The 27,164-nt window shown below is 43.9% G+C and overlaps 1 protein-coding gene across 8 annotated transcripts in view; it reads right to left on the reverse strand.

Moving 5' to 3' along the window:
* Window positions 1-27,164, reverse strand: part of LOC138261381 (V-set and immunoglobulin domain-containing protein 4-like) — a 206,715-nt gene that overhangs the window by 172,229 nt on the left and 7,322 nt on the right. For 7 of the 8 annotated variants that reach the window (XM_069210314.1, XM_069210339.1, XM_069210287.1 and 4 more), the window contains exon 2: window positions 5,610-5,957. In XM_069210314.1, coding sequence (XP_069066415.1) covers window positions 5,610-5,957 — 348 coding nt within the window. The remainder of the gene's footprint in view (window positions 1-5,609; window positions 5,958-27,164) is intronic. The other variant, XM_069210294.1, reaches the window with a different exon arrangement.

Here is a 27,164-nt window from a genome sequence, read left to right on the forward strand (position 1 = left end):
GTTTACTTTAACTTCTGGCCACTGGAACCGCAACTGGACTTCACAGGAACCTACAATCTGCAGTTCCAGTGACGGCTTCACCCTGCAACATTGTTTCTCTGGCCCCTTCCAACAACTGCAACATTTACTGGGCTGTGCTTCCTCTGAGGGCAGCAAGTCTTCAGTCTGCATGAGAAGAAAGAAGGAAAATTCCTTGGAGTGAAGGAGTCACTTACATGCATCCACAGGCACCAACTGCAACAACAACTGGCTGCTACGATCTCCTCTCCTCCTGAACTGCATGGATCTTGCATCAGGGATAGTAGTCTAGAGTGGTCTCCTTGGTCCTCTCTACCAGTTGTCCAACTTTGGAGCAGGTAGGTCCTTGCCTTCCCATGCAGGACAGTACCCCCATGCACAGGCTTGTTGACCTCTCCTCCAAGGGATCTTCATGCTCTGTGTAGCCCCCATCACTCTTCTCTGTGAAGCATAGCCCTCTACGTGCTTCGCCTGCGACACGGGATCTCTCTTCAGGTGTGCTGCGTGGGCCTCTCTGCAGCTCTTGGGCTCCTTGCCTGTGGGTCTTCTGTGGGGGCTGCCTCTCCTTCTCCAGACTCTATGCCTAGCTGAGGGTCACCTGGGACTCCCCTCCTTGGGTTGAGTTCCCCTCAACCTTGCTGGTCCCCGGCAGCTCCACTTTTCTTCTTCTGCAACATTTGCCTTTGCCAAGGCTTGTTGGTGGGTTTTTCACACCACAGACTGACTGCAATTCTTCATCCAGCATGGGACGTCGACTGCATCACCTAGGAATGCTTCATCTGCTCCAGTGCTGTATTGCTGACCATCTTCGTCTCCCTGTCGACCAACTTCTGCATCCACAGACGGGTGGGAAGTGGCTTCTGCCACGACCGGACACTCCAACGTAAACTGGAATAGGTCCCCTTCTTTTCCAGATCTTCCTCTTCCATGATCCACCTCTGGTTTCTTGCAGTCTTGTCTGCGTTTGCAATATCCTTCTCTGAGGTCCTTTAGGTGGGTTGGGGAAAAACCAGTAACTTACCTCTTTTCTCCTGGTCGCTGGGGGGCACCCTGGTACTTACCTTTGGGGTTTCCTAGTTCCTCCAGCTCCCCTCTACCGATTCCACTTCCTTGGGTGGGGACTCGACTTTCGCATTCCACTTTTTTAGTATATGGTCTGGTCCCCACTAGGCCTTCAGTATTGCCTATTGCTTTTCACTGTTTTCTATTGCTTTTTATGCCAACTTCTGATTGATACTGTAAATATAATAGTTTGTTACTTACATCCTATTGGAGTATTGCCTATCTAGTGTTTTAGTGTTTGTGTTACTGTAATAAGGAACCTTTATTTTCATAACACGTGTTTCTTTCATGTGTGTAAGTGCTGTGTGACTACAGTGGCATTGCATGATCTTTGCATGTCTACTAGATAAGTCTTGGCTGTTCATCCACAGCTACCTCTAGAGAGCCTGGCTTCTAGACACTGCCTAAACATCACTAATAAGGAGATACCTGGGCCTGGTATAAGGTGATAATACCACGGGTACTCACCACACACTAGGCCAGCTTCCTACATCAGAGAGCTCCTTTTTTTGTCCCCTGCAATTTATAAATTAAAACTGAATATATAGCAGTGAGCAATTAATTCATTTAAGAGTTGCATGCAAACATCAAGGTATAGATTAGAGCGTTATGATTTCCCCTCACTTTTTCATTAACTTAATGTTGCAAAACAAGTTAATTTGAACGCAAATCAATTCTTATTATTAAACCATGGTGTTAAGTTTTAAATTCAGAGTTTGCGCTTCTCCAGATAAAGCACTCTTAAACTATACCTGCTACCAGTATGGATGACCTGTGACACCTACATCTTGTAGTCCTCTGTCTTATGTAACATTTCTTATACACAGATTTACACACATCTGATGATTGTCTCTGCGTAATGTCTGTGTGATGTAAAGTGCTTTGACACCCTAGACTGGTATGAGGGCTGAATGATGGAACAAGACATGCGTAAATCATGCATGCCTTAACAACGTGGTCTCAACAGCAACCGTGTCTTTACTACGCATGCCTTTACAACAAATTTCGTTGTAAAAGCATGTTTGGTGAAGGAACATGTGTGGTAAATTCTCCCCGCCCTGCCCCCTTACACATGATACCATACTCCACCCCGCCCAAGCACTTAAAACTGCCTCTGCCCTGAGCACTAACACCCCACCCTGAGCCCTAAAAGTAACCCTGCCCTGTCCTAAAAACTACCCCGACCCCCACTCTGAACCCTAAAACCTACCCTGAACTGCCCTAAAAACTACCTTGTTGCCCCTGCCCCCACCCTGAACCCTAAAACCTACCCTGCTCTGTCCTAAATACTACATGACCCCCACCCTGTACCCTAAAACTTACCCACATCGACAGGAAGCACTGCGCCCAGCAGGCAGCACAGGCTCAGAGCAGGTGTTAAAAGGAGGCACACCATTGTTTACAATGGGCCTCAATGGGCTTTGCAGCATTAGCGTAAAAAAAATGTATGCTAATCCTGCAAGCTATGAACTAGCGTAAACATTTTTGACGCTAGTTCCCTAACTACCGCCATGGTGCAGCGTATCTCAGATATGGCACACATATGGTGGCGTGAGGGGGTCGCTAAAGGGTGCAAGAAAAGTGGCGCTGCACTGGTTAAATCTGGCCCTTAGGGCGTACTTTTCTGGTTTGCATCACAGAGCACCTTTAAATAGATGCGCTGTGCGCAAACAGGAAAAGTGCATTCTGTTACAGAGAATGCGCAGGGAAACCAGAAACTCGTACAGCACTGGGGCAGCGCATTCAAGTGGAATACGGAGCGGCTGCTTGAAAGCCGCTCTGTGTTTCACTGTTCAGGCAGCAACCCGTCACCACTTTGAGGAGGGATTAGAGATCCCTTTGCAGCTGGGTGCAGTGAGTGACTGCACCGGCATGCAAGCCGATGCCAGGGGGCGGTCCATGGGACCCCCTTGTCACTCTCCAGAGGCTGACATCAAGGGGAACACTGATAGTGCACCACATTTGTGTTGCGCACCTCCTGACAACTTCTTTGCCTTTGCTCCCATGTCCATAATACGGCATGGGAGCAGAGGCAAAGAGATATTGACATTTGCATGGGGCCACTTCCCCATGCAGATGAGGGAATGCCCATTTGAGATAGCGCTGGCGCTACATGCGTGCCAAGGCTCTATGTGCTACAGAAGGGGCCATACTGCCTGTCTACAGGCGCGCGGCGTATGGGCAGGTTTCCAGTTAAACCAAGGAGGTGAAACAATAATACCTCCTTGGTTGTGGCTAGCGCGGTCCTAGGAAGCTCAATCTCGAATGTGGGATGGGCGACTAATTGACCAACTGACATTGACAACTTGTCTGCAGTTTGTAAGTGACATTCTAGTATTTTTTTATTTAAATAGGAGTAGTAGTTTTCCGGGTCCTGACGAAGCGTTGCAGGATCATCAATTGACCCATAAAAAAAGTGAAACATGTTGACCACAAATTAGCAGGATTAGGCACACTACCTTTTCTTCCGCATAGAGTTCAGTGGGACATTATTCCTTCCAACACTCTGGATTATTTTTAATCTTGGCCTGCGCCTTTTTCCCTGATTCATTAAAGTGATGTTTGAGGCACAGAGCTAATTTTAACCTTTTCACTCTCTCCTACACACTTACACCCTTTCTATCCTCTGAGTCAGTATTCGTTTCAGACCTCTTCCTGGCAAATTGCCTCCGGTTTAGAACCATCCCCATTGCCGGGATGGTCCACCAGACATTGCAGCACCGGTCTGACGAGGAGATAGCCCAGTGATGATACTTGTCACCCTTTGGCTGCTTGAGGGCTCTCCTGATATCATAGATATCCCTGACACTCTCCGTCCCTGCATCTATTAATTGTTTCTTTGGAACAGTGTACCTTTCTATATAACAGGCCATACTGCCGTCTGCGGCCCCTCTGTAATACCAAAGTGCCCTGGGGGTGCACAAAGCAGGGGCACATACCAATTGAGCCCCCAGGGGCACTTTCTGGAAGGCAGCCCTGGTATTGGTGCCTGAGGTGCCATTACTCGTCTGCGCTTTGTCGTAACAAATGCACTTATACACACAGAAAAGTGCCCTCTGTTGTCACTGGTCTGTATTTTGTTCCCTGAGGGGTTCGGGGGGGGGGGGGCACACTGTGCCAGGTTGTTTCATCTGGTACCAGTATTCACTTTATAAACCCAACAGGCTTTTATAAAGCCAATACTGGCAGCAGCAGTCATCGTGTAATTCAATTAAGTTCAATTATTTAGCACAGTAACGCCATTGCATGTGGAATTAAATACAGATGGGGTATGTTCTGATTCATTTTAAAGTTGAAAACTCCGAATCGGATTTATTCACCACACATGCCACATACCTCACCCCAGCCCAATGATATTTACCACATGTGGTAAATACAACACCACATTCTGCCCAACTTATTTTGAGGGTGTCAGCCAATTGTCAGGTGTATTCCTCAAACAATGTCAAAGTTTTAAGCAAATCAACACATGGCTTTTCTACTGACAAAATACACAAAAGTGTTAAACCTTTCAAGCCCACCCGGTACCTTTTTTCAAATACTAATAAATCAAAAAACATCTGAACGGATTTACATTGAACCAAACAAAACATGCTTTTTGAGTAGAGTTCCAAACTCAGCCTTAGTTTGATGTAAACCTGTTGTGTTTTTTGTCGAAGGTGCAAACAAAATGTCTTAAGGGAGCTAAAATAGGACACGTTTTTGACATATCTCAACTTTTTTTCTCCTACACAGGATTACGTGAAATTTGGCATGCAGATTTGTCATGGGGGCCAAAGGTATAGGTAAATCAAAAATGCCTTTGAAATTGAATGTGTGGCTGAGCCGTAACTACAGAGTTGACTGCCACTGTGTAAGGAACATTAGGAGGTCAGTAGATCACCTTCCTTTGGGTAGAGCATCCTCCTCTAGTACATAAGAATATGTAATAAGAATAAGAAAATAGATGTGATTTTTAAAACTATGGGGATGATGAATATCCATAAGCCACAGGCCCTGACTAAATTTGCTATAACTGTTTTGCAGCAACGCAAAACATTCTGGTTTAATACTGTATGCTGGTGTTTAGAAGCCTTTGTCTTGTGGTCTTATGGTACGACAGAAGTCAGGACTAAACCAGGACCATGTGTTTTCTAACAATGCTGCCTGCAATAGCTCTTGCACCATAAGAACAGTAGGGTCAGTCTGGGACAGAAATAAAAGTGGCTCCCATTAGCAAATTAGATAGCTTAAAAAGTGTCCCATATTTGCAAACTGGGGCAGTTTTGAAATTGTTAAGACCCACTGTATAAAAGGTATGGAAGACTGCATATATTTGTGTTTGATGCATGCAATGTTTATTTTAATGTCAGGGAAATCAACAGTGAAATACCAGCCCATCAGACCTTAAAACAGATCCTCAGGCAGCCACAAAATGGCCCCACACTGACCTGTCAGACCACCCCCTCGGGAACTGCCTGGTTGTCCAATAGGCCAGTCCGACAGTTTGAGAACATCAGGAGAAGACGTGCACAATGTTACTTTCTTACCTTTCCTTACATCCAGGTTAATGACTGCCTCTTTTTTCACCAAGTCACCGGTTCCGTTCAACATCAGAGACACTTCACAGGAGTATTGTCCCCCGTCGTCAATCTGGAGGTTCATGATAGTGAGAGAGACAGCGCCCCCTTGACGTTCCCATGGGAGGCTCAGCCGGCCTCTGTCCTTTGTCAGGAATGTGTGGTCTCCAGTGCTATCACTTGCTAATATCATCTGCCCATGCATTCGCCATGTGACTCTATGCAGTGTATCATGTACGGGTGAGTAGGAGCACGGAAGAATGACTGAACTTCTCCAGGTCCCATGAACGTCTTGCTGGACAGTCAGATTAAATTCTGCTGTAATTTAACATAAATGATAGATTTTTAGTCAGCGATAGGAATCAGCAGTGACTGTAGTAAAAACAGAAAAAAACACCTCAATTCAATAAATGTATAACTTTTCGGCCAAACCTTTTTAGGACCAGAGAAGATAGTGTTGTGGGTTCACCTTAGTGTCTTGTTTGGGCACAGTTAGTTTAGCTTCAGGCCTGTGGCCCGTACCCTTTTACCCAGATACATATTTCATTTTATTTTATTCATTTTAATATATTTTAGCATGGCCTGCATTTAGCAGAGATGTTTTTATATTCTAATCAACTGCCTTTCTACGAAAGTGTTACTGTCTGTTCCTTGGCAAGACATTTCATCCTGTGCCTCTGTTCACAGCTGTATATGATAGTTTACTAAGTATTGCCAGCCCAAGAGTTCAGTGACAACCTTCTAAACCAAGACATATTATCATGTCAGGCCTGTCCTCAGAACACAACACGCTTTGTTATAAAAACACCACACAGGTGGAAGCCAATCATCCTCCATATGTCTACATTGAATTTTCATATAAATTCTTTCTGGAAACCTAGGAATAACATCCTGACTCAAAGAGCTATGCAGAAACCTGTACCAGGTCCAATACTCGTAAGCCTCCTCTTAACCAGTGAACGCATGACCAGGTGTGGTTCCAGACTTAGATCATAGGAATTATTTTAAAAATGGGTTAGCTGAAAAAAGCACTACCTTAAGCTATTACCTTGACTCCCACACCTCAACATTAGCCCATCCATGGTTTTTAATTTGCCTCTTGCAGCAAAATCCTCTAACTCCTTAAACCCAACAGACACCACATCCTTCGATAAAGACAGAATGAAATGGTTACATTCCTGAATGTGGAGATAATTAAAACCTGCTGGAATCTTCTAAAACTTGTGTATGGCAGGCATCCTACTACCCAACTCCTGACATGTCTTGTAACTAGTTTTCTTTGGCAATTTAGTGATTTTAATGAAAACAGGGAGACTAAATGCAGATTCCTGCACCATATTTCTTTTAAAAAGATCATCCAGTACCCCCTCATCATTCAAAATGTCTCCTCATTAAATCAAAACGCACTGCTTGATAGTACTTCCACATATGTGGATGAGCCAAGCATTTAAAAGCAAAATATCCGTCTTACTTTGGTTCACCCCCAATACCCATATATTCCTCTAGTAGATCGAAAGCCCCCTGCACATATGCTTTATCGGGCTTGAGGTACAGAACCATGTCGTCTGCTAACCACTTTACTCTGGGCATCCCCTCCACCGATGCTATTATCCCAGGTACTCTATGTAATTTAAGTGCTAACGTCTCAATAAAGAAAGCAAATAGTACGGGGGATGGCGGGTGCCCCTTTAACTAGACACCTTACCCACCATATTAGAATTCACTATTACCTTGGCCTGCGCTCCCTGGTACAAGTTCTTAATCATTGTAACATATTGCGAAGGTAAACCGAATTTCAGCAAACAGAGAAACAAAGGGTCCCAGTTGACTAGGTCAAAGGCCTTCTCAGTGTCAACCATAATTTCTGCTGCAGGCTTTTGGTTACATGAAAAGAAATCTATTGCATGAATCAAAAAAATGTGTTAGCAGCCCTAAGGCGGCTGGAAACAAAGCCCCTCTGGTCCTTGAGAATCAACACTTGCCCACTATGGTAATATGTATGGCCCATATTTTAGTCAGAAGCTTATAGACAGCATTAGGCAGACTAATGGGTTTGAAAGATTTGACATTTGACGGAGATTTACCTTTTTTGACAAAACTGGCAATAATAGATTCCTTAAAGTAGAGGGGGACTACCCCACCTTTCTTTATGTAATTAAATAGCTGAGTTAGAAAGATCACCGGTTGCTGTGTAAATAGCTTATAAAATTTAGACGGAAATCATCATTATTGCAAGCTTTCGCATTGGGCATTCTAGATAAAACTTCAAAAGCCTGACTTCATTATTTCCCCCACCACTGCCATGAGCAATGAATTGGGGAGTTGTGGCAGTGTTAGCAAACTAAAATACTTCACTATGCAAGAGGAGGGCACCTGATATGCAGTTTCACACATCTGTCTATTATGATGTAAAAAGACAGAAGCAACTTCATCTTTCTCAGGTGCCATCCTATGAGTGACGGGATCCTCAATTTTCCTAGCAGCTGATTTATCATGCTTAATCCCGGTGCACCAAGCTAGGAATGTTCCAGTCTGCTGGCTCCTCTCATGCAGGTGTGTGCTGATAGGTTTTAGAACTATTAATTTCTTCTAATGTAAAAAATCCTCTAGATGTTGTTCAGCCTTACCCAAACCCTTTACTAAGGATTCCTTACCTGATGAGTAAATATCAGCCCTCATAGCAGCATCAAGCGCTAATTGTAGCGCCTTTATTTGCCCGGTGCGCACTTTGTTCTGATTGGCTGTATAAGCGATGATACGTCCAAGTGCTGTGGCCTTAAAAACTTCCCAAACTGAAAAAAGCAAGGCTGTATTTCTATTGATTGCAAAAAACTCAGATATGAATGCATGCATGTCTTGCAGCCATTTCTGATTAGTTAATAGAGCCCTATTGAGCTGCCATCTAGGCCTTGTTCTTGTGGGGGATAGCTACTTCTATTGAAATTGACACCACCTAATGATCCAAAAAAGCATTTGATCAAGTGCCCGACCCCATTCTCCTATGCGACTGGGAGGCCAATCAAATATCAAGACAGGAATCGGTTTGAAAGTGTTGAGAGAGGCATGTGAACTATGCCATACCAGGATGCTCAACCCTCCAAGGATCTACAAGCCTAAAATTCTGTTTTAGCACAGAAATCTCTTTCTTAGTCCTGGGCTCCAGCTGTTTTTTAGCCTTAGTAGATGTATTTAAAGACAGGTCCTGAATGAAATTGAAATCACCTCCCCCTAAAACCAACAGGCCCTATGCCCCATCGCAATATTGTAGATGGACAGTAAGGGTTCGATCTTATCACTAATAGGACCAGATTGAGAGGGGAGCCATGGACCAATACCTTCAGCCACAGCCACCTGCCACGAGGATCCCTAATCACATACCTTACTTCCCAATCAATACCATTACCCAAGTATATCACTACACCTCTTGCTGACACCCCAGCTGAAGCAAAATACCCACGGGAATACCTCTGGGGAATAAAGATTTTAGGAGCATTACACTTCAAATGAGTCTCTCTCGAGGGTGACATTAGCCATCGTATAAGGCCCCCCACATTTATGTTTGTTAATGATACAATTTGCATTACAGGAGATACTCCTTAAATTTTGCATTGCTCGATTTTAATGATCTGCTGCGGCTGCCCCTGCTCAAACTCAATCCGTCTTCTTTGATAGAGCTCAACTTTTTCCTTTTCTTCCCACTGCAGGTGCCCATTCCCACCCAACCCTCACCCATACCAAAACCTCCTTACCCCACTACCCTTTCTCCCCCCAGAGGGGGAATTGCCTGCAGTACCCCCTCCCAACCCACCAAAAAGAGGGTGCCATGACACTGCACCACAATGCACTCATGCCCACTAAGGGGCACCCATACCCCAGGAAGCACATCACTCTTGAAAAATGGCCCCAGCACATAGGAAACAATATAACCTGAGACCTCTCAAGTCAGTCAGTAAACCCAGGGCTCATTAGTTAAATTCACTCACCCCCAGCCACACTGGGTGCCATGACATGGCACCCCAGTGCACTTGAGGCCCGGGAGTACTCTGAAACCCCCTGCCCCCTACCCCGGAGCTCACACCCAAACATTCCGGCAAAGCTTATGTATTACACTCTCACTATTTCTTAACTACATGCCATTCACCTTGAGCACATTTGGCATACTTATGACTTTTACCCAATGTCACTCCTGCAAGAGAGAAAATCATCATAAGTTATTATACTCATCTACTGTCCGAAGAAGGGGGAGGTGCCAATCATGTATACATTCTAAGCTTAATTGAATACTTAACTTGGGAACTCAGTTGAATACATTCAGAAGCTTCTAGGCCTCCCCAGTATCAGAAAAGAGATGAAATTGTCCTTTTGCCAAGACCTTAAGCTTAACCTGTTGAACAATGGATGCCTGAGCCCCCTGGCTTTAAAGGAATCAATCATCCTGACAAAGTATATTCATCTCTACACCATGGCTGCAGACATATCTGAGAAAACTGAGGCACCTCAAAGATGAAAAAGTTCTCTTTTGAATAGTTTTAGTCAGGATTCTATCTTTGACTCAATAGTTGGTGAAGTTTACCAATATTGTTTGAGGGTATTCAGCCTTAGCAGGGCGATGATCTGGCTTCCTGTGGGCTCTAGTAAAAGTCAAGACGCCCACTAGCTCAGGCATTGCCTTTTTATTAGCAAAGCATCCATCCATTCAGGTACCTGCTGATCCTCGCTCCCCTCCGGTAACCCTTCTATCCAAAGGATGGACTGTTGTAATTCTCTAGGTCTAGCAACTTGTCTTTGAATAGGTGCCCATTCTTTTCCAGCTGGTTTACTTCCTGCTGCATAGATACAACCTTATCCTCTAGGTCTGAGATCTGGCTTCTGCCTCCTTCAGTCTTCCCAGAACCTGGGACATTCTCGCCTCGACTTTTTGTAGGTGCTCAAGGAGAGCTGCAATTTCCTGGGTCTGTGTCACTTTTAGCTCTTTACCCTCCATTAAAATGATTTCAAGTAAACCTTTAACTGATGACTCAGAACTACCCTCCATATCTCCTGTTCCCTGCTGTACATTGGGGCTCCTTGGAGTAGCTCTGCATTCTGGTGCCGTCTGTATTGCTTCATCACTCGAATTCACAGTCTGAGGTGCAGCTACCACCAGGGATGCCTGTTGAGGAAGACGAAACAATCCTCCATTGCTTTCCATTGCTTTAGGTGCTACCAGAGCATCTGTCTGTGTACTCCTCTTCATTTGTTTAAAAAACAGATGGTATGCCTGGAACTGGTTGAGCTTGGAGCAGCCTACACTGCAATATTGCCATTTCCCAGTGTGCTTTTAGTAACTGTGCCCTCTCGGCCAGATGGAGAATTAGTTAGCTGAAGATCTGAAGTTTCCCCTGCTCTCAACTTCAGACCTTTTTCACTCCCTATTTGATTCTTTGGAGTCCGAGCCTTCTCTGCTCTATAGCGCTGGCTTCCATCCTTTGTTGCACGTTATGGCTCACCCGATTAGTGACCGCCTTAACTTGGGCCCCCTTATGCTTTGATTTCTGAGCTGGGGTGGTTTGACTGAACGCTGTGGCAGTAGAGTTCACCATTTTTCGATGGAGTGTTCACAAGCTGTGATGAGCTGATTCTTGACTAAATCCAAGTATTGGGCTGCTAATTCCATGGATACTCAGACTGCTAGTGTGTAAAGTGCTTATATACTGCAGCTCATTGCAGCTATAAAATCCTCCTCAGATGGTGGAAGACAAGTGAATTGCAACCTTTTTAGAGCCGTTTAGCTGATGATTGACCTCCAAAGCTATGAAATATCCAGCATCAAAATTATGCGGACTTTTTTCTGACTGCTTCTGCATTAGAGTTTTAATGCTTCATGAGATTCATACTTGGTGCAGTCTGCTACTACAAAAAGGCCCATGTGCTGCCCTCAGCCACATTCTACCCAGGGGATGAGTCAAGTCTCACCCTAACTCCTCGCGTCGGGCCGCACTCACCTCCATAGACCCGGAATAAGCACCTCGTCATGTCTTGTGACTTCACCCACAGAGGCAGGAGGGCTTGTTGTGCTTCTCCCTGTGCTCCTGGTTCGCATCCTCTTCCACCAAAGGAAGGAGCTGGATTTGCCCATTAGGTGCCACCACGCTGCCCCATCTCTGTCAATGGCATTATCGCCAGCTTGTGGTACTGAAAATATCTGGACCCGTGTTATAAACATCGTCGTATCACAACGATTTTGGTATCAGCAGACCGAGAATGATTAGAATAGTATGCACAAGCATTGAATTCATATTCAGGTGACGAAATCACCTGAATATCAGAGTTTCCGTCCTGAAACTCTGAGGTTCCATTTAAACGACAGCCATTTTGTGATTGCCCTCACATAGGCCAATGACTAATGCCGAAAACGAGTCTGAAGGACACGTACATCTTTGCTGACTCCTCTGTGACCTGGGCAAGCTGACTCCACTGCCTGAAGCCAAACCTGTTCGGCCAGTTTTCTTTCTCAGTGGCCGAATGAGATTAGTATCAAGGCACAACACATCATAAAACCTTTAATCACACACAAACCATGCCTAATCTTACACACACCTGTCCCTGCTTCTTTCTTTATGACTTGCTTTACAAGGAGGAGGTGCCTGTTTATATTGGGGGTCCGTCGATATCTGATGAAAGTACTGAGCCTTGCCGGGTAATTGATTGAGGGCTGGACAAACTGAAATATGGCTTGTCATCATAGCCCTGCTATTTCTTTGTAGTGAAAATATGTGAATGGTCAACTGTAAAATAAGGAATGTTTGCCTAAAGCATAATATTTTGTTTAAAAGAGAAGGTTAGCTTTGCAAGGGGAGCAGTCTCCTGAGAATATACACCGTGTTGTACTTCTAGGATACCTGTTACTGGCTGCAGCCAATAAACAAGATCTTTGACTTCACCAAGAAGACTCTGTGTTTCTGTAGTCTGAAACAGGAAGGACTCGAAGTCTTAGGGTGTGTTCCCTGGCACCACTGGGTTCTGAAAAACCCAGTACTTCAAGCTACGTAGATCAATGTTCCTTCAGCGTCAGCGGCGCTCGCAGCCCATCTGAGTGGGCTTTCAGGGGAGGGGCCCAACGAGTGTGCTAGCAGCAGACCATGTGGGTTGCGCCCACCGCCATCAGCCCTGTACGTAAATCTCATCTTGAAATGAATTGCAGATCAAGTTGGATCCTTGTGCGTGTGGTCATTCTTAGCATGACCCATATTGTAGCACAGAAAAGAAGTGTAGCTGCGGATTCTACATCTGAGGCTTATTTTGTGGAACACATATTCTGTTTGGGAAGGAGGAGGTGTGGACTTGTTTCAAAAGTCACACAACTCTTTCAAGTTGTCCATGCCTCTTGGATGCGTTACGGGCTAAAAAGGTTTCTTAATTACACTATTGTTGCACCAGGACTTTTCAGTGTCCAGACTCCATGAGTCTCATTAAGAGTCCATATGCAATTCCAGTGGTGTTGGTCACAAGAATTTCTGGCCCCATCGGAATTACAAGAGTCCTGGAATTACAGTGGTGCCAGTAACGTGAGTTACTGGCTCCATTGGAATTCTAAGAATCCCTCTGTAATTCCAGTGGTGTTGGTACCAAGAGTTACTGGCCCCTTTCGAATGACAAAAGTCTCTTTGTAATTCCCCTGATGCTGATGCTGAGAGTTACTGGCTCCTAGTCTCTCTGTAGTTACAGTGATGTTTGTACCAAGAGTTACTGGCCCCAGTGGAATTACAAGAGTGTCTCTGTAGTTCCAGTGGTGTTTGTACCAAGAGTTACTGCCCCCTTCGAATTACAGGAGTCCCTCTGTAATTCCAGTGGTGTCTGTACCAAGAGTTACTGGACCCACTGGAATTACAAGAGTCTCTCTGTTTCCACAGGAGGTAATGAGGACTTACTGAGGAGCTCAGACCTGGAATTACAACTTCCCCCATTAATTTGACATTTTACAGGAACACTCAAAGTCCTACTTCTAAGCCCCAGTAAACTCTGATTTTGTTACCAGACACAACAACAGAGTCCTCGTAAATAAGCCTCTTGTGTCTACCGCAGCAGCACTTGATTGGGTCCCTGAATTTGAAACCTGCTTGCCAACCTCATCTTTAAATTGTCATATATGCATATATTGTGTTCAGTTAGACCCAAAGAAGTTGGTGTGAGATGTTTGTTCGGTATACCCAGCGCACCCTGCCCTTTATATTCACATAGGGTGTCTTTACCCATCATACACAGAAGGGACAAATGGTGGGGTATATAGTTATATAAATGAATAGCTAAATGGGGCATTATTCAATTTAACATTTCCCGGTATACCGTCCTGGAAAGGCACAACATGGTCCTTGGCATTCTAAACTTGTATGATTATGGAGGGTGGACATAGCTAAAGCTATATTGATACAATGGTGAGACCTCATCTCCTGTTAGGATGGGTGTTGCAATATTGTGGTTGAAATAACCTACAGAACATTAAATCCACTACATGAATACCTTTATATTCAAGTAGATGTGGAGTTAGGAACAGTTAATCTATACTTCCTTCTGTATGCCTACCTCATCATTATAATGGTAGTTGATCAGTATCGGTGGCATCAGTAATTTTTTTAGCCAATATTAATGACCTTGGTTTTGTGACACAAACCTCAGCACACTACCTAGAATGTGTGACAGAATAGAAGAAGGCACATGCTACTAAACTAGAGCCTTTTATGGATGCAAGCTCCTTATCTAAGAAAGCTTACCCTATACACAGCAATCAGTTTGGGACCTTCATTGAAAACTGGATATGGAAGGCTCTAAGTGGTTTGCAATGTGGCAGCTCTGACTTCATCATATCTCACCAAATGTTTTTCTAGCCCTCATCAGAAATTAACAAGCAAACTTAATCAGCGCTCACATTGGCACATTTGCTGTATGGTTTGGCGAAATCCTTGATCAACTGGGTCTTAGAGACCCCTTCAATAATCCAGCAATCACAATTTCTTGCTTTGGTAAAATCTGTGGTCATGGAATTTTCTATCAAGCTTAACTTTTCACTTTAACACACAAACATTCAAGGGGTTAACCTAAAGAGAAGCACAACCTTATTTAGAAGTCCACCTGATACCCATGCTTAGGGATAATTTCATGAGAACTGTGTAAAGTGCTGCTATACTTACCCCTAGTGAAAGCAATTCATGTTTCCCAACTGTGCCTACGCAAACTTTAGCTTCTCTGGTAGATCCAGATTATTGTCCCAGGAAGGTCACAACTTCAGGTTACAGGGTAAAGGCTTTAGGGTTTAATGATGACTGACTGAGGGAAAAGGGTGTGGAACAGCTGCCTAACATCCATTCCACTCCGGCCAGAAAGTCCTACCTCTAAAAACATGTGTTTCCCAGCCCCATCTATTTCATTAATAGGTATATATTGATTTCAGTGAAGGCCTTTTTGAGAACTTGTAAGCCAAGTAAAATTAGAACATCACCACAAATATGATCTAACCCATGGTGCTCCAACTATGACTTCCAGGTTTGAAACTGTGATGGTATTATTAATCTGGGAATAGTCCAGGATTTTTCTCTTCAGTGTCTTTTAGAGTCTTCTTTGCACTCCCTGTGGCCGCTTGCCACGAATGCTACGAACCCCACTGGTCCGTCTGTTCTCAGATTTGAAATAAATAAATCATTGGGATTTCATTGGCCCAACGCCAAGCAGAATTAATTTTTGACATGGAAGGCAATCATCCTGAAAGTTTTAGGCATAAATATATTTTGACTCATAAAGTGAAAAGGTTTCCAAAATGTCAGTCCTGGTATTTCATGATTTCTTTTCCACAAATTTTAAGCTAAAGCCCTGCATGTTAGATGTAGTTTATATATTTGGTGGAGAACAATAAAGGAGTCTGACATCACGTTTACAATCAGTGGGTCTACTCCTCCTATGCATATACATGCATATACATGCTATATTGGTTTGCATTATTAATTTAAGGATTCGATTATTTTGAATCTGAGAGGATGAAACACTAGAATAAAAATCATTTTATTTTTGGCTATACATTGTGGGCCACATTTACTAACCTTTCACGCATCACAGTGCAGCAAGGAAACAAGGGAGAGAGCAGGAATGTGCCATATCTACCATTTTTGCTGCCCCGTACTGCTGCTGCACTTCAGGCAGCCTGGCAACAAGGTAGGCATCCTTGCTCAGTGGTACCAGCGTGCCTACTTTACCAGAAGAATTCCCTCAAAGCAGATTCCTCTTTCTCAGTGTGCTGTAGAATGTTGCTCACATAGGAAGAGGAAATAACAAGGAGAAAAAAAACAATTCTCCTCAATATGCCATCCTCTGGGAGGTGTTGCGATTTCACACAAATTGGAAAGGGTATATTCATAGAGTTGTGATATCATGGCAAAAAAATAGGTTTTCTGAGGGGCTTTCTAAATGGTGGTTCGAGTTCCGGTATATCATAATAGCCCACTGACAAGGGCTGCACCAGTCCTTGAAGGCCCTATATAATGTGGGGAAGGGCCTTTATCGTCCATCATAGTCTGAGGCTGAAAGGCTATAATGCTATTACAATATTCAGCCTACTGTGGTTAGAATGCTTTAAATCAAATATTGATAACCAGCATGCCAAACACTGAAATATTGGAGCAGAAAGTCTATACCAGCCATTGTTGGCCCTTAGCCACTTCAATGTTGATGCAGCTTTCAACATTCCAGTGTTCTAACTTAGGGATGTCTTATGCTGGAAATTATATTATTCCTCTGGTTCCCTTCTTTGCATGTGTGATAATAATGTTCCAGGCGTTCATACTTGGGGCCATATTTATGAACCGGTTTGCGTCACTCTTGTAAAACGCAATATCGTGCAAGAGTGATGCAAACCTTAAGTCAGCTTTTTGAAGCCACGCAGAGCCACTTTGCATGGCTTAGAATGGCTCAAGAAATCTGGAGTAATGTAAAGCAGCACAAATCACTGCTCTGAGCAAGAGAGGCCTGCCATGAGCGTTGCGTGGGTATTCCCATGTAATGCCCATGGTTTTCGATGCATTTCTAGATTTACAAAACCTGGTAAACCTCGGAATGCATAATAAAGTGCCTCCCCAGGTGAGGTGTAACGAGGAGACCTATCTGTATTTCTTTTCATTTTTTCCTCTTTCTATGTGTGCTGCTTTCTGCAGCAAATATAGAAAGAGGAAAAACCTCTCAGGATTGTTTTTGGGCAGGAAGGTCTCCCTTTCTGCACAAAAACATTCCTACCTACAACACAGGTTGCTTTGGTGGTAGACAGCCAAAAGGGCATCAGTGCAAAGAAAAAGAACAGGATTGTCTGGTATTGGATAAATATGGCACATTCCTGCCCTTTCCCTGTGGCGCAGGGCAGCAAAGCACAGCATGGTGACCTGCTGGCCGTCCTGTGCCACAAATGTCCAGAATATGCCCCTTGATGCTTTGGGGACAATACACAGACTAGTCCTATTGTAATGTTTTTTGGTGGTGGGTCTTCATTTAGAGGCTCAGTGACCCTACAGTGGTGACTCAGTATGTCTACCCCTACCCACTTCCTGCTCTTCCTCTAGAGTCTGGGATGTCCTGACACAGTTGAACCCTGGCAACAAACTTCCTTTGGAGTCACAGGGGGTCAGGCTGTGCTAGTGGCTCTGGAGTCTGCCACCATGTCCTGTTCTTGGGCTTTGCACTAGGATACAAGAGAACTCCTCTGAGAAAGGGCCCCCCAACTGAGTACTCCACACAGTGCAGCCAGTGAAAACCACCAGCCTTTCTTGAGACTTCCTCATCTGCAAGCACCCGCCGACATATGACTGAATCATTCTCACAAACATTCCTTCTCATGTTCATGTGCAGACACTATTCTTACCCTGCATACACTGTCTACCAGGCACTGCCCACGCAATCCATCAGGTCACCCTTCTGTCACCATGAGGAAGTTTTCCAGTTGCTCTACCTGATGCTTTATGGAAGGTATTGTACAAAGTTTGGAGGATGCATGTTTTAAGGACATTGAAAAATGATTTGTATTAGATTAGATGCAGTAGTGCTCTGGATGTTATATGGGGCCAAGATAGTGGGCTCTGTAAGGATTGCATTGCCCTGATGTGAAACCTCAAACCCTCTCCTTTTTCTGCACCTCACTTTTGACCTCCATAGCATTTCATCACAAGGTGCCGAGCTGCTGAATTTCTAGTAGTTCTAGGTTTTAAAGGCTTTACTTGTTACTAAATCAAGAGCAAAGCATATGTGCTCTTGAGTGGAAGTGTCTTTGCTTGACAGGACGTACCCATCATGGTTACATGAGCCAATCGCCAATACAGCACTCTGCACCAGTGGGGCACTCTGCCTGCTGCAATGACTGCCTCTGTGCTGAGCAGTTCCAGGTTTGATGTGCTTAGTAGGACATGGTAGCCTGAAATCCCAAAGAGAAGAGAAGAGAGGACCCAGAGATTGCAGTGGACATGCCTGGGATCCTTAGAAACTCTTCATCTCGTTCCTGTACCTTGATGTGTAGAGGAGTTAGAGAGCTATTTAAATAAAACAACGTTCACAAAGAACCAAATGCAGATTTCTGAAGAATGCTCTAAATCTCTGTAAACTCTGATAACTTGGAAAGACCCCGAGACCCAAAAGGAGAGCTGGGCTGAGGTGATGCAATCCCATGAAGGAGATTGCATTAATAGACTTTGGCAGCACTAGGAACAGGTTGGAGATTTTTGAATCTCTTGAAATCTCTTCTCCTTGATCTTCATACAGCTTTATCTAACGCTATGTAGGCCATGCTTCGATTCAACCTCCAGGACCTGCAGGAGATAGAAAAGGCCCATAATTACCTCAAAAATAGGTACTTTCATTACCTGGATTTTCCATTTATCTCCATCAGCTTTGACTCAACTAGTGAACTTACCACTTGACTGTGAAGATGGGAATCCAGGATAAAGAAGGATTAATTTTGGATCCACAAGCTGAGCAAAGCAGCGAACAACTGCTTTATCAGCCCACAAACCCAGAGAGGAATTTTTACAACATATGTGGGAATGGGGAAAGGACCTATGGCAGCTGGCCAGATTAGTTTACTTCAATGGTCCATTCTTAAGGGTGTATGAAGAACCACTGTTTTGGAAGGATTAAGCATCAAACAATTGACAGACATCCACCACTGGGTGATTTCAAGGAAGTTCTTTCAGTGGGGCGTTTTGGCGACAGCATATTGTAAAAGTGATTGTGTCATCAGCATACATGTAGAATGTCCCATGCAGATGGAGCAATTTCACAAGAGGTCTCCTGCACAAGCTAAATAAAGCTGTGAGAGTGTAGATGCCTGTAGGACTCACCTCAGTGGTGTTGGTTTTGATGAAAAGGGAGGCGTGACAGGCACAGTACTCTGGCAAGAAAGATTAAATTTACTTGAGAGCTTGGCCAGAGACCACCAGTTCCCTAAGGAGTTTAATGAATATGTTGTGATTTGTAGAGCTGAAAGTCATCCGTAGGTCTAAACGCATCAGGGCCCAAAGCTGTTGGTTTCTTCCAATCTGCATAGCTCATCTAGGTCTCAAAGCATCTATCTCAGTACTCTTGCCAGGTATATTTTCTTCTTGAATGATCCCAGTGAGCCCAACAGAGTTCACTTTCGTTTTTCTCTACAATTTTCAGCACTGATAATAGCAAAAGTTTTATTTTAGTACCATCAAGACCTGAACTCCCTTCCTTTCTCCACTAGGTCTCTGTTTTATCATCCGGCCTTTTGCAAGGCACTAGAAACGTGGCTATTGACAACTGCCATTTAAATGCAACTCTGGTTACATTTATTACAGCGCTGAGCTACATCAGAGGGAACTACACTCTGCACAAGCTAGTTTTATTTATTGATTTATATGCACTGATTTCGATAAAGTTATTATTTTCATGTTTTCGTGGTACTTGGGTAGTACATTTTTTATGTTATAAACTTAGTTTTCCTCATTCTTTTAACTCTTTTGAACTGAATTACCTATTTGAGTTGTAGTCTTTGCAATCTCCACTACCCCACTTCAAAGAAGCCATCAGCTAGCCCTGCCCTCCAAAAGAGTGACACACGTATGCTATTTAGGTGTGTGCTTGGTTTGCTCCTGAGATAGTTACCTCTTTAGGGGGTGGTGGATGGTTTGCCATAGCGCATGCACAGGTCTTTGGTCACTTTTGCCACATCTTCTCTACTCCAAATTCAAATTATATTTCTAAAGGAGGTCCTGGAAGTGCTGAAATACACATCTGACACAACTCTCAAATTTGAGACACAAGTGCAATCCATCACGTGTAACTTGGAACTGGTGTTAGTCCCATCCCATGAATTCTGAAGGTCTTCAGAGGCACTTGAGATAATTAGAAGTACTGCCAATCACCACTGTCACTCAGGCAGTCCAGGTGCTATTGGTCCAATGCTCTAGAATTGGGTGGTGACTCCCAAGGGATAACAAGATCAAGCAGTCTGGGCCTTCTTATGGAAAGTGGTGTTTGGGGACAGACAGGGTTGTGGGAGGTGACTCACCACTTTGATAATCACTATCTTGATGATTGCAAACAGGACTTCAGCACATTATCTATCGCCCTCAATAGAGCAAAAACTTTATATTTTCAGACTGTTATTAACTCACCCCTGCTGCATCCTTAGGCCCATATTTATACTTTTTTAGCGCTGCGTTTGCGCAGTTTTTTGATGCAAAATCGGCGCAACCTTACAAAATACAATTGTATTTTGTAAGGTTGCGCCGATTTTGCGTCAAAAAGCGACGCAAATGCAGAGCTAAAAAAGTATAAATATGGGCCTTAATGTCTAGCACACACCATGAAGATCCTCCTTTCTCCCTCAGCCAACATCGCCCCATCCTTGTCGGGCAACTACTTCACTATGTTGTGCTCCCTCAAAACGTACCACCTTGAGGACACCACAATAACACTACTTCTGGCTCCACCATCACACTCCTACAACTACATCACAACCATTTCACACCGACCTGAATTTTCACATCTTGGAGAACATCCCCAAATAAATCCATTCCAATAACAAAAGTGCCAATCTGTCCTGAGGGCTATCTCACCTTTCAAACCCTCAGGCCATCGAGCTTCTAAGTCCTCACATCCATCAATCCACCCTTTCTAGCTACTCCTTTCACCCACAGTTGCAAACACATAACTTAACATTTGTAAAATTGCACTTCTTCTACCTCTGTTCTTCCTCTCCAAGATACTAGAGCAATTATTTTTCAATCACCTCACACACTACCTCTCATCAAACAACCTCCTCAACCCCATCTATTCAAGGCTACGTTCATCCTGGTCCAAGGACAGTACACAACAGGTTGTCGTCCTCCCTCTCTGGATCATTTTACAGTCCCATGGGACCCAAGGCCTCCCATCTATCCCCAAAAGCTCTGTCCTTGGACATAGTTATTTTCTCACTGTGTTTCACCTCCTATGCTACGTTATCTGGCCTTTTGTCTGCTCATATTGTCGCATCATATTAACTCTACCCTGATGATACCCATGTGATACCCTGACGATACTTCTTTTCCACCTTTTAGAGCTTACGTCCAGTTACACATTTCCATCTGCTTCACATCCATCCAACAACACATGGTACGACAGTCAGTCATGCTTATCATCCTTAACAAAGACCATTTACATTCCCTTCATTACCGAACCCATCGCTTTCATAGAGTTCACCCATGATCCCGCGGACTACTTGAAATTTACCCCTGCGGGACAGAAACATTTGGGGTTCTCTTTAGCCCATCGATGAAGATGCAGATCTTCATCAAAAAAACAGTAAGGTTAGCACTTTGTCTACCATTCAATATAGCCAAAGCCCTCAAAAACTCACAAGTATTCGATAGGCTTCATCTGCTGTTAAGCATCCTCAATTACTCCAATGCACCAAGAGGCAAGGTTCTGAACTTTGCTGCCCAAACTCTGCGCAACTCACTTGGCACATCCCGACCTTATCGTATCACCAAGCCAGCTTCCTCTTCACCGGCCACAGGGCCTTACACAAATGACTTAGTCCTGTGTTGTAATCAGCAAATGTCCTGGCCCCTGATCAAATCTCTGACAGCTCATCATTCTGAAAACTGACTCAGAACCCAAGGTCTGCTAATCACAATTTTCTAGCAACAATATATCCACCTTTCACTGCTTCAAAGTTTCTTGTCTTTTACCTTCTAGTACCCCTACCACATAGCATTCAGGTCATGCACTCTCACCAAGAGTGTAAAATTACACTCTGAGGTCATCTGTTGCAACTGGAAAGACGTATATGGGTCCTGACACACACCATCTTTATAGTGGTTTATATGCACATGTTACAGTGCTTAATTTGTGCTTGTTGTTTCCGGTGCGGAGAACCAGCACTTATTTTTGGGGGCCGACACTTATTTTTTTTCCCCAAGCATTTACTGCGAGCAAAAGGCACATATGGGAAAGACAGAGAATGAGAAAAATGAAAAAGCATCACAAAGGGAGAAAGCAGGAAGCTGCAAGAATGAGCTGAAGGGCTGTAAATGGATTGAGGAGGCCCAAGATGGCTTCAGGATTACGCTGTCCAGTATTCCGTGCTCGCACGTTTGATTACAGCATCTGCGTGTTTCAGAGGAGAGCTTTGGGCACCGGCATGATTTTATTTACAAATAAACCACTGGGCATAACAAAGGGCCCCGTGGTGCGGTGCGGGGTGGGCAGCTCCAGGGGCCTCCTCCGCCCAGTATACTGAGCACAGGCGTCAGCCCCCTAAGTGGGTCAAGGGGGGTAGGGGCCCCATCAAGTTACTGTGCAGGGGGGGCCTCAAGTTTCGTTACACCACTGGTCAAGGATAATATTATTTTAGCAATTCACCTCTTTCTGTTTGGTCTCTCTTGATAGTTCACCTCTTATAGACCTTTTTAGGGTCGAGACTGCGTTGCATGCAGTCGCACATGCGTATTGCTAGCGAGACACCTTAGGTATTAGAAAAGGGTTCGGAGCCCCGTCGACGTCACGTCAGTGTCTTTCATTGGCAAGCTGGCTTGCCTGTTAGAATCCACTTCTTTTGATTAGTGGAAGGCACGCATACGTCATGCCTTTTCCGGTGGTTAGCCCTCCTCGAGCGCAGCGACCAAGTACAGAAAACATGCGAGGCTCACTGGGTTTGTGGACTACTTTTTCTCTATTTTCACAGCGCGCTCTCGCTGGGCAGAAGTCGAGCGCTTCGCATGCCATCGACCTTGTTACACAGTTAATTGTACTTTTGCCTGTAGCAGTGTGATTGCGCTGTTTTTTTTCTTTAAATGCAAGAAAAATCCGGTTGGGAGCTTACAACTGTGAACAGCTATAAATCCGACAAATGCGAGACCCTAGTGCATTGCAAATGCTTGTTTTTACTGCGTTAAGACTTTGCTCTGCCACACTGCTATTTATTGTCACAGTGCATGTTCCCAGTCCCTGAACTTGTAATGCAGAATTGGTTACTCCCAATTGGAATTTTTAATTTTCCAGTAAAGCTAAGCTAAATTGGTGCAGAAAAAGCACGAGTGGCACAGAAGTTAAATGTCATATGTGGGCTGCGGCATGCATTGGCACCATTGACATAGATGATTTGAGCCATAGAACACAACTGTTCCCCAGCTGGCTGCAATTCAAAACCTCTGCAGTGAAACATGGCATGAAAAGCCTGAGAAATGTAGAAAATCTACTTTTGTGCATAAGATAGCTAACCTCTATTGACCTTACATGCCCACAGGGCTAGGTGCAATGTATTAAAGTGAGACATGCTAAAGATTAAGGAAAGGTAGGGAACCACAGTGAACTATTGCCACAGGCTGTTTGTCGCTGTGTACGCCAAACTATTTTTTCCATAAACAGACCTGATTGTAAATGAAGATCGTTTTTCATAACTGATCCTGGGAAACTGCTACAAATTTCATTCAAATTAATGTTCATGTTTTAACAAAAATGTAGTTCACTGGTTAAAGCAGTGGATAAGTGACGAAAAGTGAATTTTAAAATGTTAACTTTTTGCTACACTCCACTACTAGAATGCCCATCCAAGAATAGGTGTGAATGACTGTCCTTTTGGAGGGCAACAGACCTGCTTTTGGGAGCAGGAAGGCTGACCTGTGCCAACAGAGACCACTTAGGAGGAAATAAGTGATCTGACAAGGGACAAAAACAGATGGCAGCCCAAAAGACTACCACAAAAGCGCTCACTTTGATAAGGAGATCAAAATGAGACTTGTAGGAACTGAAAACATTCATTCCCAGAGCTACCTCAGACAATCATCCCTGCCCCACTGCAGGAGGGAACCAGGTTCCAGCAGAAAGTGAGGGGATGTCCCCTGATTTTAATAGGGATGTATCTTAATGGGAATACCATGCTCCTTCATGGTGAAGAAGACTAGGACAATGTTAAATGGGGGATTTAGGATTGTTTGTAGTAATCTGGGAAAGGAACTGCTGCAAAGGAAAGTTGAGTTTTAGCTGGAACCTTGCCAGGACTATCCCTTCAGTCATTGGCTAGTGCAAGGGATAGGAATGGTACATCACCACAACTTCTTCAGAACATTCCTGCAGCTGGAAAAAGAAGAACATACTGATTGTAACCTGAAGAAAGAAGACTGACGGACTCCTACTACTCTCCAGGGGCGATCTGGCTGGCCTCTTGTTGCTTATACAGAGAGACAAAAGGCAGAGGACTTCTATGCTCTGAGTAAGATTCAGTGAACTGGACCATGAGAATCCTAGCAAGAATCCTAGCAAGAGAGACCTGATACCTAGAAGCCTGCAGCTCTGAGGGCTTGATGGCTGTAGGGGCACCCTGCATCAATAAACTATTGGAGCTTACGTTGAGGTGAAGTATCTGGCCTCATGGAATCCAGCCCAGGTACAGCATCCAAATTTAATTTGCGAGAGCATTCTGAGAACCAAGAAAGTGAGCAATCAAAAAGTACACCTTGGGACCATGACATGACTGCTGAGTTTCACCAGAAGCAAAATAATCTTGTAATTTACAAAATGTGGCTTTGTCTCTTGCAGAGGTTTTGAAGCCAAAATCGAATGCTTCAGTGGAAAAGTGAAGACGCTGTTATCTGCCTTTGCAGGCTTTGACATAATGCTTGACCCCTGTAGGAAGTAACCAAGTACCAAGGTAACATCTAGGACCAGTGCTTCGGGTTAGGAGTACATGAACGCCTCTGAATCACAGTAAGAAATTATTTTCAACTCACGATCTCCTGCCAACATTGACATTCAATGGTGCTGTGTTTTTTCTTGCTACTTTTTGTCCTAACATTTTAAGAATCCATATCTCTGGTTCTCTTCATATGATTTTACTTGTTTCTCAGGACTGCAGTTGTCACTTACTGGAAAGTCAAGTCAGAGTGCGAGGATGCAGTACCTTGAAGTCATCCAGGATGAGTGCATTTCACTGTAAGAAAAGCTTAGGGTCATAACAGAGTACTGGCACTGACTGGATTCCAGATGCGCTTGCACAGAACGCGTTGTGCAGCAGAATGTCATCAGTAACCTACATTTCACAGAAGGCAATGGATTTATGTATCTAGAGAGACAGCGGCCATCTTGGATTTTCAGGTTAACTTTCCTTGTGGTGCACAGCGTCCTTGTTAATCAATCATGCTACAATGTTGCTGCAGCAAGGACCTCACTAAATGGATAATGGATCTCAAGTATTAAGACCTTTTGCTTCCTACAAGTCCCTACTACGGACATTTTGGCGTACATAGAAGCATTCTGAAGCTGTCTGTGATCTAATACAGTGGTTCCCAACCTGTGGTCCGGGGACCCCTGGGGGTCCGCGAAGCCTCCTCAGGGGGTCCGCGACTGCTTAGAAAATTAAATAATATTAACAGATTAGGTCCACAGCTTTCAATAATGACTCAGTGGGGGGTCCTCGGATTCCAGTAAAGATTCATTGGGGGTCCTCGGGTTCTAGTAATGATAAAGTGGGGGTCCACAGAAGTCAAAAGGTTGGGAACCACTGATTTAATATACACTTGGAACTACCTCCTGTGTTGTTAGTTTGAACTCTGGATATTAACTACCTGGAATATTTAGGTTTGGATTGTATGTTCCACTGAGTTCCTGTAAAGGAATAGGACACATTCTAAAGAGGACAAGGCAGATGTAAGTATATTATTGAATGTTGTGTACAAGGAAATGCATTTCCCGTTTGTGTATATATTGCTAAGAGAATGGATTCACAGGATGTTAATGGTAGTTCTTGTTTTTCAGTTCTACAGAAGTCAAGTAGAAACTATACTCAACTTCCCCAAAAGAGTGCAATACTTAAGGTAGTCATCCTAAACATAAAGGGTCTACGTCACAAAGGTTATGTTTGTTTGCTATTCATTAAAAAACTTCACCAGTGGTATCTTTACGTGTGCGTAGACAGTCCTATCTTTTTATGTGTGAAGACTCCACAATCAAAAAGACATTACAAGTGCAATACCTTGTGAACAGCAAACAACTGTACACGCACACAAAAGTGTACGTTTATCTTTGTGAACCAGGCTAGGGAGAGGTGTGAGTATACATTTATTATTTAAGAGATGTATGTGTCCTTTTGTTTAGTGTACAGGAATTCCTGTTTACCTACAGTAGCATAGAGAGTTGGTTATACATATATGTCACTAAGGAGCATCTATTCTCAATTACTGTTAAACGTAGCATTCCTATGACAGTTACTTAACCCATCTATTTATCCTGTAGAAGTCTACTACAACCTGCAGACCACCTTTACCCCAGAAGTGATGAGGCACTGGGTGGAGTCCAGTGTCTTTGTCATTTCTGTTATTCCATCCCCATTGTACCGCTTGTACATTCTAAACATATTTGTGGACTGTGGTTGGTGGGGATGGTGAGAGACTGAAAAGATCATTGCTTGCTTTGGATCCTGCACACACGGTTCGTTGACCCAATGCTGTTTTTGAGTCCTCTGTTTAAGAAATGTTAATGTTTTTCATAAATTGGTTAAAGAATTGCATTGCGCTTTATTCTATTTAATAATATTAAGGACTGCTTCAACTTATCCTCATTTATTTTGGAAACTACCGGCTGTGTGTGCCACTGCAAAGATTTACTTAAATCTGAGTTGTGACCTGACCGGAGTAGGTTTAGTAGGTTGGTGGATGCGCTCCTTCCCAAACGTATAATCCTCTTTGAGTGATACACAGAAACCTGACCCTACCCATCCTAAAAAGGCATGCCATAGGATCCTTCAGACAATCAACAATTGTGTGCCTGGCAAAAAATGTTTGAAGTCAGTATGGCAAGTCTAGTTTGTGTTCTGGTTGCATTCACAGGTTTGTTACACAATCCGGTAGGCTCGCTGAATACTCAAATCCATGGAGGCGCAACATAAACTGTCTCTCAAGGTAAGACAGGGGCTACAAAGCAATCTGGCTTCCCAGGCAATCCCAGGTTATTACAGAAAACTAATTCCCTGGGCAACCCACCTCCAAAGCAAGCAAGGAGACCAAGGTCAAGAAGAGT

Source organism: Pleurodeles waltl, chromosome 2_1 (assembly GCF_031143425.1).
Source record: "Pleurodeles waltl isolate 20211129_DDA chromosome 2_1, aPleWal1.hap1.20221129, whole genome shotgun sequence".
Taxonomy (NCBI): Eukaryota; Metazoa; Chordata; class Amphibia; order Caudata; family Salamandridae; genus Pleurodeles; species Pleurodeles waltl.